The sequence below is a fragment of the Lichenostomus cassidix genome, unplaced genomic scaffold, assembly GCF_008360975.1.
Source record: "Lichenostomus cassidix isolate B80296 unplaced genomic scaffold, HeHo_3.0 unassigened_scaffold_chr26, whole genome shotgun sequence".
NCBI lineage: Eukaryota > Metazoa > Chordata > Aves > Passeriformes > Meliphagidae > Lichenostomus > Lichenostomus cassidix.
In genome coordinates this window covers 323,468-336,781 of record NW_028147268.1, presented here as the reverse complement: position 1 = coordinate 336,781, position 13,314 = coordinate 323,468, and the positions used below count along the sequence as shown (strand labels likewise).

The following is a 13,314-nucleotide window of genomic DNA, read 5'->3' as shown; positions in this document are numbered from 1 at the left end:
GATAATGCAAGGTGTCCCTGCCTGTGTCAGGGGATGGACAGGATGGGATTTAAGATCTTTTCCAACCCAAACCGTTCCCTAACTCCGCACTTCCCTCAGCCCGCCGCCATGCCAGCTGCACACTACAGCTCCCAGCAGCACCCGCGAAAGGGGCGGGTCCAACCCGCCTATGCCTCAATCCCATTGGCTGCCGTCCCTGCGGGGCGGGCGGTGATTGGCTCCGCGCCACGCCGGTCAGTGCGAGCGTGCCGGGGCAGTGATGGCGGGCGGGCGGCGGGCGGTAGTTGCGGTGCTGCTGGCGCTGAGCTCGGTGCTGCTGGCGCTGGCCGCCGCCGTCCTGCTCCGCGCCTTCGTCCTGCGAGCCCCGGCCGGGCTGCCGCGGCTCTGGGCACGGAGCGCCGGCACCGCCGCCCTGAGCGCCGGCGAGCGGCTGGAGCTGAAGGAGGCTCTGCGAGGTGAGGGGCCCGCGGTGTGAGCCCCCCTCGCCCCGGCCCGGCTCCTGAGGGGCACGGAGGCACGGGGGTGGAGGCTGCCGCTCCCCAGGTGCTTTCCCCGGCAGGAACCGGGTGTTGGCTCCCGGCAGCGCTGAGGAAGTGATTGAAAAGCTGCGCTGGGCGCTGCTGAGGCCACACCTCGAGCGCCGTGTCCAGTTCTGGGCGCTGGGAGGATATAGAGGGGTTGGAGGGAATCTAGGGAAGGGAAGGAGCTGGGGAAGGGTTGGGAGAACCCTGAGGGAGCTGGGAAAGGAGCTCAGCCTGGAGCTGAGGGGATCAGGGGGACCTTATGGCTCTGCAAACTCCCTGACAGGAGGGATTTGGGATCTGATCCCAGGGCACAGGGACAGGAGGAGAGGGAACAGCCTCAGGCTGGGCCAGGGGAGGTTCAGGGTGGACAGCAGCAGGAATTTCCTCATGGAAAGGGTGGGCAGGGATTGGAGCTGCCCAGGGAGGTTTGGAGTGCTCAGCCCTGCAGGTGTCACCTGGATGTGGCACTCAGAGCTCTGGGCTGGGGACAAGGTGGGGATCAGGCACAGCTTGGCCTCGGTGATCCTGGAGGGATTTTCCAACCTCACTGATGGTGTGGTTCTCCTGAGCCAACTCTTGCCCCGTGTTGATTTTCTCCACCATTTCCTGCTCACACACTCAGAATTTTGCCAGACTCCCATGACAGCATTTCCAGACATCCCTTTGTCTACTGGATAAATCTCTGTCGGGATTCTTTCTCTCTCTTGCTCACGGCTGCTGTGACCAGTGCTGGGGTGTTTGTGCTGTCTGACGTAGAAGATTTGAGGGGTTTAGCTCTCAGCAGGGCTGGCACTGTGCAGGAAACCACAATCTGGCACCAAGTGATAAAGCCCTGTGTGTAAATCTCATACCTGGCTGATTCGTAGGATTTATCGCCTAGCAAATCGTGTTTGTATACCTTTTTTTAATGGGAAAATGAAGGGTCACAATGGGTTTTTATGTCAATTCATGAATCACACGACCTCAGAAGAATCCATAACCTCACCTGGCAGCTGCCCTTTGGAAAGGCAGCTGGGACTAAGTTATTCCCATGATCTGCAGGACTGGATGTTGGCAAGCTTGTTTTAAATGACAGGGCAGACTAAAAGGGCCAGCAAAAGCCCTGTCTGTTTATATATGTTAATATACCAAGCAATGTGAAGGTGTAACAACCATCACAACCTGCTTTACTCTTGAGAAAGAACCTTGGACTGCCAACTCAGCTGCCTGTTCTGCTGCCAGAGGAGTTTATGACTCTGAGGAATCAGAGCAGCCAAGCAAATTGCAGCTGCTCCTGGACAGTAGCATTTCTAACGATATCATTCAACACTTGAGGATGAAAAGTGGAGTCAAATTATCTGGAGAGATACCTTGGCTGGGCTGTTAGGAAGCTCTGGTGGCTGCATGTGCACAGCTCAGCTGAGGCACATCAGTCTTTTTTTTTTGATCGTGGCAGCTTGTGAAATAATGTTTAAAGCCTGGGAAAATATTCAGGAACATAAATATGCTTCCCCTTTTTGAAGTGCAGTTCAAGCATTGTTTGGTTTCAGTGCTGAATGATTCCTGGTTTGTGTTTCTTTGAAGGAGCCATTAAAATCCCAACTGTGTCCATAACTCCAGAGGATTTGAACACAACTGCCATGGCAGAATTTGGGACTTACATTCAGAAAGGTATTGAACTTTCACTCTTGGCAATCTCTGCTGGGTAATTTAATTTTCATAAACAAATTGAAGAGATCATATATCATCCCTGAATGTAATGGAATAGACTTTTACATTTTTCCTGAAGAAAGGCCTGTCAGAAATGTCACACATGTCCTCTCTGTAGCAGTGTTTTGGGGTTATCAGTGGCCCCAAAAATGTTCAAAAGACTTTTTGTAATGGTGGTTTTTGATCTTAGAGATGGATAAATGCCATGAAAAAATTGAAAGGATGACTGCTGCTGCTTGAGCCTAATATTGTGGCAGTTCCATCATTGCTCCCTGCAAAAGAGCTGCAGCACTGCTGAATGAGAATTCTGGGTTTGTTTAGGAGAGTTTTAAATTCCAAGTGAGATGGATTGGTAAAAGTGTGAGAACTTCTGCTCTCTGTCATGGTCAGCCTTATTTACTGTTCCCCCCTGAGGCTACATAGGTGACAGCTCTATGGAAATAATGCTAAAATGGGACATCACTGTTAATTTTTTCCTTTCACATGTGTTTTTTTAATTTTTTTCTTAACAGTCTTCCCGGCTGTATTTTCTTCCAAGTTCATCCAACATGAACTTGTTGGGCAATACAGCCACCTCTTTACTGTGCAGGGCTCTGCCCCTGCCCTGCTGCCCTATATGCTGCTGGCACACATGGATGTGGTGCCTGCTCCCCCCGAGGGCTGGGATTTCCCTCCTTTCTCAGCTGCAGAGCACGGAGGTTTCATCTATGGACGAGGAACGCTGGATAACAAAAACTCTGCCATTGTACGTGTGCTTGGTAATGTCCTTTCCCAAAGACACAGCCTGCAAAAGGCAGAGGGGAGGAGGGGAGCAATCCATCCTCTTGAAATTCAATTTATTGTCTCTCTTGCCCCTCTTCATGTTAGAGAGAAATTCCTAAGCCTTGAGGTTTTCTCCCAGCTTTTCCTAGAGATGGAGTGGAGTGACCACTTACTGAAGAAAGGAAGTTAAAACTCCTGAGGAATCAGGAGGATCATATTCACAGAGGCAGATGGGTTTGGTTAAATGCCATATAGAAAATTTTACAGCACAGGTTGCCCAGAGAAGCTGTGGCTGCCCCTGGATCCCTGGAAATGTCCAAGGCCAGGGCTTGGAGCAACCTGGGATGGTGGGTGATATTTAAGGTCCCTTCCACCCTAAACCATTCCATGATTCTCTGTCAAATGCTGTGTTTGAAACCAGGGATAAACCTTTTCCTTTTTCCCAGGTGTCACACAGGCCTTCAAAGCCAAAATTGGCCCTTTGAAAAAGCTTGAGTTTCAAATTAAACACTGTTCATTTAATATGATAGACAAATAGCCCTGCATCTTTTATCCAGCCTGTGGCAGAACAAAGAGCTGTTGTGCTAAACACATTTGGGAGGTTTGCATTCAGCTAAGATTGATCTGTGAAGGATTTCTCATTGGGAAAAGGTTGATGGCAAAATTAATAAGGAAAATGGCCCTTTGTGGCTTTGATGATTATTTCCATGCCAGCCCTGGATTTAAATTTGAGCAGATATTTAGCAAACCAGTGTCACACAGGCCACACTCCTAGAAAGCTTCAGGATGTTTAATGACCAATTTCAGAGCCTTGAAACTTAAATGTTTGGCTTCTGATGTAAAAAATTCAGTAGCTTAAATTGAAAAAGTGAGATGGAATAATAGAGCAAATATATTGTAGATATATAGAGCAAATAGATAAATAGAGCAAACAGCCATAGGAAATGGTAGTTTTGATTGCCCATTCTTCAGATTAAGTTTAGTGTTCTTTTTCTCTTAGCACTTCTCACACAAAACATGCTGCTCCTTAAAATCCCTGGGTTTGGTAGCTGCAGTGAAAGCCAGTCTGGGTGTGTGACAGGCACTTGAAGGGAAGAGTGAATTCCTTGGATAATTCTGACTTTCTGGTGCTTCCTGTGCAGTTTGTCCCTGACTGCAACAGTCAGAACCAGCTACTCTGTATCTCATCTCCCTACCTGTCAGAGCATGATTGATCAAAACCACTGCAGTGTCTTTCCCAGGGAATGGGAATATCCTCAGTGGGAGCTGTAGAAATCAAAGCTGAGCTGTGAAAGCATCACAGCTCTCTTACATCACGCTGCATTCTTTTGCATTTATCCTCCTTATTAACACCCAGGGATGGTACAGCATGTTCTGCTTTTCCTGCAGGGCATTCTGCAAGCTCTGGAATTTCTGCTGAGGAGGAATTACAGACCTCGCCGCTCTTTCTATATTGGCATTGGCCACGATGAGGAGGTATTTTCTTTCCTTTTGCATTGGAATAACAGCTTGTTTGCATTGTTCATGTAGGTGACAAGGCTTATTTTTAAACATTGTTTAGCTGGAAGGTCTTTCCTGTTTTTCTTGGTTCTGTGGGTAGATACAGTGTCAGGCCCCAGGTCACAGTTATGTATTGATTGTTTGGCTTGGAGTGACATTCACAAAGGGTTTGGTGTGATGAGCCAAGAGAAAAGAACACCAGAGGGTGTTCAAATTCTTTTCTACAAGGAAGGTGCAGCAGGAGTCCCATTTTGGAGGCAGGAAAAGCTGGGTTAAGCTTGACCTGGTTGTGTCAAATGAGCAGGAAGAGCTGACAAAAACGTTCCAGTGGTACACAGAGAGGTGAGATGGGTTTGGTTATGCGTTGGCAAAATACAAAGGCAGAGAATTACTACGAATTGAAATGAATAAATTGCTAATCTGTGGAGTTTATAGCTCTGAGATACCATCAAAATGAAAGCAGCAGTCAGTGACTCATCAATGAGAGCACTCCTCATCGTGGATATAAATTCATCTGCTATCAGGCCATTAACAGTCTGCAATTAATTTTCCTGAAAGAATCTTTTATTGTTGCTCTGGAGCTGTTCCCCAGGGGATTCCCTGCATTCTTTGTGCTGTAGCCAGCAGCAAGGTGTTTTCAGTGCTGTGGCTGGATCTGATCAGTTCCTCTGCCTGGATTCTCACAGGTGTCTGGTCTGAAGGGAGGAAAGAAAATTGCAGCTCTGCTGGAAGCCAGAGGGGTGAAGCTCTCCTTCCTGCTGGACGAGGGAAGCGCAGTGCTGGATGGGATCGTTGCAGGAGTGGAGAAGCCAGTGGCAATGTAAGAGTGACCACGATGGCAGTGATTCATTTGCAGTCACTAATTAGTGCTAAATGCCATGCTTAATGTCACTGCAGTACGTTTTGGAGGCATGTGGAAGCTGCTGAAGCTGCAGCAGTGGCACAAAGAGCAAGGCAGGGACCTTCAGCCTTTGCCTGCTGCCCATCACAGCTGTGCTGACAGAGGCAGATTGTTCCACTGAGCCCAGGCAAGCAGTTTAAATCTGTGCTGGAGAGCTCTGCCCACTGGAGAAGCAGCTGAGTCCTCCAGAAATCACTGTGTTGATGATTTGTTGCTGCTGCTTGAGTGCTTTTTATCATACTAAAACTATGCAGAGTGGTTGTTTTTATCTATAGTCTGTGCTTTTGTGTTTAGAATTGCATTAGTCATTTATCTGTTAATTGATTGATTGATTTATCATTGAGCAGGATTGCTGTCACAGAAAAAGGTTCAATGACACTGAACTTCACTGTGGAAAAAGAGCCAGGACATTCCTCCTTTCCTCCTAAGGAGACAAGCATTGGCATTCTGGCAGCAGCCATGGCCAGGTGAGAGCTTCCCTGCCACACAATGTACCAAAAACAGTCCAAAAAACACCTAAATCAATGATAAGTGACTTTTTAAATATTTGTGTTTAGAGTATTTTTCAAATTCCTGTTCCATATTTGAAATTGCAATTTGTAGCTCACTTTGAAGGGCAGAAATGCAACTCCCAGCCAAGGGACAATTGCCAGGTTTCTGCAGTGACTTTTCACTTCAGCTCTTCCAAGTGTCAGCCAATTCTTTAAAAGCAAGACAAGTGCTGTCTACCCTAATTTACTCTCTAGCAACAGAGATTCCTTTGTTTGGGTGGCAGGATTTCTCTGGAATTTGTTCTTGCACATCTCTGCTACCTCAGCTGGTAATTCTCCAAGCCAATAAACATGGAATAGTCATAATGTAGCTGCAGAAATCATCTCTTTACATCCCTGTGTAGATATCAAATTGGCTGATAAGCACATATTTTAGAAAAACTGACTATGTCCAGACATGGTGGGATTTGTGTGCGATTTTTCTGGATTTCCATGTATTTGTAGGAGTCAGACTTTGGGATTTTTCCAGCTGTCTTTCAAAGGAAGTCTTTGCATGTGACTGCAATGCCCAGAAATCCAAATGAAGCTGTTTGCACATTTATTTACCAGGAGAGGAGAGTGTGATTGCACCTCCAACAACATGGACACAAATCAGAAATCAAATTTCTGCCAACTTTCTGGAGCAGTAATAGAGTTGTTTTGTTTCTTTTTTTTACCTTCCAAATGTTGATTTGTTTTGTAGGCTGGAGCAGAATCCCTTGCGCAACCTGTTTGGCCACGGCCCAGAGCTCATGACCATGGAGCACCTCGCAGCAGAGGTGAGGAGAGAACAGCATTTCATTCCCAGATTTCCATATTAACAAGTGAACAATAACCCAGTGATGAATTTAGAGCACAGTTATGGAGAAAGGGTAAAAAAGCTGGCTTTTTTCCCAGATAATTGTTTCTGCTGGAGTTGTTTCAACCATGTTCAAGTGACTCCACTGTGCTCTCGACAAATAAAAACCTTCTGATTTGTGGTTTTATTTCTTCCCCTTAGTTCAGGTTTCCTCTCAACCTCATCATGAGCAATTTATGGCTGTTCTCACCTATTGTCAGCAGGTAAGGAAAGAGATCCTTGATAAACATCCCCAGCCTCTCACCCTTAAAACATTTCTGATCTTCCCAGGAAATCAGTTATAGCATTTTATAGCTTAGACAGCTCAGTGTTTTCCTGTTAACAACCACTTTGTTAATTGAATAAACCATTATTCAGCTTCTTGCCTGAATGTCTTAGCAATATTCAACTTTCTTGAACAATTTGGTTTGTTTGTTTCTGTTTTTGTAGAGTCCTTGCCTGGAAACCTTCCACCAACGCCTTGATTCGAACGACCACTGCAGTCACCATGTTTAATGCAGGAATCAAGGTACTTCCAGTTGGGTTTTTTCTCCACATAACTATGATGAGACAATTAGGACATTTGATTTCCAGCTATTTATATTCATTTATAAGATCAGTGAGGCCCCTGTGTGGTGTCACAGCTTCATTCTTACTTCAAACATGGCTTGGATTTGGGCACAGTTGAAAATCACTTCCTTTCAGAGGTACCTGATCTCTGCCCACCACTGTTAAAATTGCTAATATTTCAAGATAGACAAAAAAATTCGTTTTCTCTATAATCCTTCAAAATATCAATGGCAATATTTGAAACTGTCACAGTCACAAACACTTCCCTGGCCCAGACATTTGCAGCACAGGTTTGGTGTTTGCCTTAAGTAGGGCTAAGTGTGCACCTTGGACTGAGAGATAACAGCTTCGGGCTGATACAGCCAGATCCTGCCCTGATAAGGAGCTGGAGCTGTCCAAAAATACTGTAGCCCTGGAAAACAAGCAGGCTGGGTTTGCTGTGTCCCTGGAAAAACGTGTTGCTGAAAAGCATCGCTGGACAAGAGAAGATGCAGTGGCTGAACAGTGACACGGAGTGGCCAGGAGAGAAGTGACACCCTGGTTTCTTTTTTTTTTTTTTTCTAAAGATAATACATTATTTTGTTTGACAAAATTACAAATATTCAGTCTGTAGATAAGAAGAGTGTTCAGTAACATCATCTGTTAAGCGACTTACATTTACCAAATATAAAACATGTAACATGACAATGAGGTAAAAATATCACTTAAACAAGTGAATTTTCAGAATAAAGTCTCTGAAGGGAGAGAGCTTAGCTCAAGGTAAAAACCTCTATATAAGTGCTGACTTCATTTTTCTTGAATTGATGAATGTTTCTTTGTGTATTTAGATGAGATTTACAGTATTTTAGATGAGATTGACAGTATTTTAACACAGAAAAAGATCTCACACTTGGTGGAAGCAGTGAAGCATCAGTCTGAGGCCTGCAGTTGTTCGTGCAGTTTGTGAGTTTGCAGTTGGAATTTCATTCTGGTTTTAACTTCATTTTAAACTTGGCTCCTTCCTTTTTTCCAGGTGAATGTCATCCCTTCCTTTGCGAGAGCCACGGTGAACTTCCGGATCCACTCGGCCGAGACAGCAGCTGAGGTACTCCTGACCCAGACCTCTCCAGCTTTTGTGCCAAAAACCACATGGATCATGGCTGATTATGGAATGGGAACATTGAAGTCTGGCAGAGTTTGGGAATCTTGCACACTTCAGGAGGTGTGACAGGACTGTCCAGCCTAGGGCAGCTGTGAAATATTGTCAGAACAAAACATCTTCACTTCCCAAGCCTTTGCTGGAAGTTTCTCTCTCTGGAAGCTTTTTCTGGATTATTTGGATGCCATAACTTCCAAGAGGTTGGTCAGCTGCCTTTCAGGCCTGAAGGCAGTTCAGGAGTGCCTTGAGACAGTGATGTGCAGCTGATAAAAAATTCAGCTGAAGTATCACCGCACACTCAGGAAGAGGAAGAGAGACTGACCCACAGTTTCAGTCTGTATTTGCAGCCACAACTGCCAGTTCCACAAATATTTTCTGGAGAGCTGAACATCTGCTGATGTCTCTAAGGGCTGCTTTCTCATTTCTTGTGCTTATTTTTGTCTCTGTGTTTCACCAGGTGCTGGAGGCAGTCAGAAACACCATTGCTGATGACAGAGTGAAGATTGATGTGGTGGAGGCCTTTGACCCCCTGCCTGTCAGTCCTTGGGATGAGCAGACATTTGCTGTCCACATTTTTCAAAGGACCATCCTGGACACTTTCCCAGATGTTGACAGTGTAGTCCCAGGTAACAACAGGCACATGATGGTTATTGTTTCCTTTTCTGCTTTTCTCCCTCCCCCAGCACTGCCTTGTTTCCATTTGCTGTGTACTCTTCCACCCCAGCTGTTAACTACTGGAAACAGCTGTTTTTTCCTCTTTTTATTCCACTCCCTCTTTAGGCTTTAAAAGTTTTAATGTTGTTTTTTAGTAGTGGAAGTAAAAAAGCAAACAGGAAGCTGACAGAAACAATGAGCCTTGAATTGGGCTCTCTGCACATACAAAGGCATCTCTTCAGGGAAGAAAGGAATTGTGAGGGAGAGGAGGAGGAGGTCTTCTTGCTGTAGTTCTTCTTTCATTGTTTTCATAGCTGGCAAAGCCATTCCTGCTTTTCTGTATTGTTCCTTGTGATCCCAGCCCCTTCCCTTTTTTGCAGCCTCTTCCTAGCTCTGCAGTTGTTGGACTGCAGTTTGAAGCTTCAGTTTTTGGGGAGGCTGAGTGTCAAGGCTGTTGTGAGGCTGAGCTGTGTGTTCAGCTCCTGCTCCTGAAGGAGAGAATATTCTCCAGGATGTACCAACCAACGTTTCCAGCGATGCTTTTGCTACAGAGCTGTTATCAGATGCTTTTCCTCTCTCCTGGGGAAAACCTGGGTCACTTTTTCAATTCCACTTGTTCCTCTCCTGCAGAACAAACCTGGGCTTTGTTTTCCAGGCACGTGCATTGGAAACACAGACAGCAGGCACTTCACCAACGTCACCAACGCCATTTACAGGTTCAACCCCCTGCTCCTGGCACAGGATGATCTCCCCAGGTACTGAGTTTTGCACATGGGCAGTCAGGGTGGAGGGAGAAGGGAGATCCATGTGCATGAGGCAGAAGGAAACCCACCCTTGTGTACCTTGGCCTCTGTCAGGCCACCCATTTCCTGCAGATTTGGGTGCTGCACTAACAGGCCATGGAAATTACCCTGGGACAGTGGCAGCCCTTGCTCTTTGTTCTTCACCTTTAGGACTTTCACTCAGCAGTGCTGTGGGGCTGAGTGGATCCTTTATGTGCTGAGCACTGTGAAAGGTGTTCTTCTGGCAGTTGGCCTTGTCCAGATTTATCCATTTATTTGGATACTTTCCACTCTGAATTGATTTGCTCCTTAAAGCTGGAAATTTCCTGCAGTGATAACAACATCATCATGCAAGGGACTGTTTGTGTATTTAGATTTGTCATTTTATTGAGGTGCAGATGATCGGAGTAGAGTCTTCTGGCTGTACAGGGCAGTGACAGAAATGGGCAGAGAGCTGGAATACTGTATTTTCCAGATTGGATTTTTAGATTTTTTTTCCCAGACTTAGTTATTGGGCTCTGAGCCTTTGAATGAGTAAATTTTGGTTGGTTACAGCACAGTTCTTGGTGTATATTGATGTGTTTCTGTGTTGTGCACTGTTTTATGAAGTCAACAGCCAAGCAGAGTGCTGGGTGTGTGCAGATGGGTCACAAATCCACCCTGGACTGAAAAATGTCCTTTTTTCTTTCAGGATCCATGGGTTGAATGAGAGAATCTCCATTGAGAATTACGAGAAGCAGGTGGAGTTCCTCTTTCAGCTGATCAAGAACTGTGACATTGAGACACTTCCAGAGCCTCACGCCAACTCCCACGAGCTCTGAGACACATCTGGGGAGAGCAGCTGCTCAGGTGGACTCTGGGACAGGGGCTGAGGGTGCAGTTATATGTTGTGTATTGAGCTACAGCTGGAATTTTGGGGTTTTTTATAATGTGGTTTACATAGAGATGGAAAAAGTGCTGGTTGGGTGATAGGAACCTGGCAAAAGCCACGAAACAGCCCTGATTTCTGCTCTCCATGTCTGATGTGCACCCATTAATCTGACACTAATTTTTTTGCAGCACTTTAAGCCTCTGAAATTGGTAATCACTTAAAAATCTAAGCTGTAATCAGCAGTCAGTCACCAGCAGCAAGTGAATCATCCTGTGTGCTTTTGGCAAACTGATTTTTCTGGCGAATTGAGCTTTCAGAAGCTCCCGTGGAGGGTTTGTGATGTGATGGAAGAGTTCAAAAGGGTTCCTGTCACTGGTGCAGTCCCACTGAGAGGTTCTTGCACTGCTGCTGGGTGCTTCCCAGGGGATTCTCCCAGGCTGCTTTCCCAGGGAATGCTGTCCCCAGCATCCATGGAACTCTCAGTGTTCACTCCCTGCTGCCCACATGGCTGCACTGATTCCTCACTCTGTTTTCAGGTACTGCCCTCCAGAAATTCCAGCCATGTTTTTGTAACTGATGAGGTGCTGAAAATTGTTCTTCCCATCTCTTTAGTGATTATTTTTTTTCCCTCCCTGACTCTTTGGTGTGGCTCAGGGTATGTTGTGCAAGTGAGTGTTAGAAGAAGGGATTGCAGCTTTAAATAAGGAAATAAATCACTGTTGTCTGCTCCTCTCTTTTTTCACCAAATCAGTTTATGCTTCTCCTTTGCTCTTCTGACAACTTGATTGTGAAAGATGTGAAACCCTTCAGTTCCTTCCAGCTCAGAGGGATCAGAGGTTTGTTCCTTCACTGCCCATGCAAGCAATTTTCAGTTTCCATTTTCCTGCTGAATCAGTTTTTTGGGAATCCTGGGGTGGACAGGCCATGGATGTTGACTCTGCCTCATCCTGCACTTCTTGCCTACCTTTGACAGCACTAAAGGGTTCAGCATTCTTTTGGCCTTGACAGTTGGGGTTAGCTGTATTAATTAGACAAATTATTTAATTAGTTAATTAGTTCTTTAAATAAAGACTTAACAAAGTGATGTTAGCCAAAGAAAAGCCTGAAAGCTGCTTTGTGACACTGCCAGTGTCTGTGCTGCAGGGACCAGTGCAGCTCCTCCTGCTGTTTTTCAGAGTTCTGCACTGCAATGGGTGGTTGTTCTGCTCTAAATTCATACTGTGAAATATGCTGGAATGTACAGGAAATACCCTGAAATGTATCCTGAAAAACACTGATGGAACTGTGATTCCAATTCTTTCCGTTCACCATTCTCTTATTTATTTGCAGTCTGATCTTATCACTATGGCCAGAGGGCTACAACAGTATCATCTACTGAATAATTGAAACAAAACTGACATTTGCATCTAATAAAAAAAGGAATGTGAATTCTTTTCTGATGATTACTTCGTCTTTTTATGTAACTGTGTAATTGCAGTGAAGTCATTTCCACACCTGAGCAATTCATAAAGTTTCCACCAAAACAAACCCACCTATTTTCCAGCCAGCTTTAATCTTTGCACCCTCCCTGCTGCTCCCCTTTCTATCCAAAATCAGCTAACCCTGCTCAGGCATTATTGGGCAGCAAACAGTTTGCATCTTTTCTGGTTTGCTGCACTTTGTCTGTTGCCCTCACGTCAGGGATTTGTTCAGCCCCATGGCTGTGGCTCTTTTGTGGAGGTGTCAGTGCTCCTGCAAGCTCCCAGCCAAAGTGATGTGTCAGGGCACAGCTCTGAATGAAGCACAGCCCTGGCAGAGGGAGGTGCAGGGAGGGTTTTGTTGTTGGTTTTTTATCTCTGGTAAATCTCTGTCAATCGGAGTGAAAAGCCTTTGCTTTGGCTGTGGCTGTATGGGGTCGATATTGATGGTTGTGGGGACCTCACAAGGCTGGAAAAATGGGAAAACAGGATTCTGATAGAGATCACAGGTTGTGAAAATCCTGGTGCTGTGGTGTGGAAGGAGGGATTTGTTGCCTCTTGTACCAGAGATGAGTCCTAAAGACATAAAGCATCCTTTATATTTTGTAATCTGTCCCCAGCCAAAAACCCCTCACCTGCATTTTGGTGAGGATTATTCCTTTAAAGGGAGAAGATTCATTTTGCTGCTGAAGGAAAAGTGAAGGGCAGAGGGTGCTGGGAAGGCAGGGCTGGGTTTGGCAGCTCCTGTGCAAATGTGTGCCATGAGATTTGGCTGGGGCAGCTCCTTGCAGAGCTCATTAAGTGCTGCTCATCAGCCAGGGCTGGAGCCTTGCAGTGCCTCTGCGCTGGGGATGTGCTCAGCAGAGCTTTGCTGCAACCTGAGAGGCCACAAGGGCTCTAAACAGACCATGGCCTGCAGGATCTCATGGGGAAACAGCACATTCCCCATCTCTGCCCGTTTTTCCCAGTCACTTGTGATGATTATTGGTGCCTTTTCCATGGGGCAGCTTTGCTTTTGTGTTTTTAAACCTTATTTTACCTCATTTGCTGCCAGGCTGTGGTTGTCTGACAATCCCAGAGAGTCACTCAATGGTTTGA

At 45.8% G+C, this 13,314-nt stretch overlaps 1 protein-coding gene across 1 annotated transcript; it reads left to right on the top strand.

Annotated features, from left to right (window-relative positions):
- Positions 1-231: 231 nt before the first annotated feature.
- Positions 232-12,187, top strand: PM20D1 (peptidase M20 domain containing 1). The gene is made up of 13 exons (XM_085044229.1): positions 232-455; positions 2,088-2,174; positions 2,726-2,958; positions 4,365-4,451; positions 5,162-5,295; positions 5,724-5,843; positions 6,610-6,685; positions 6,907-6,968; positions 7,195-7,273; positions 8,327-8,398; positions 8,910-9,078; positions 9,762-9,861; positions 10,580-12,187. Exons 1-13 carry the CDS (start codon positions 260-262, stop codon positions 10,707-10,709), a joined length of 1,545 nt encoding a protein of 514 aa, XP_084900355.1. The 5' UTR covers positions 232-259; the 3' UTR covers positions 10,710-12,187.
- The last annotated feature ends 1,127 nt before the right edge of the window (positions 12,188-13,314 follow it).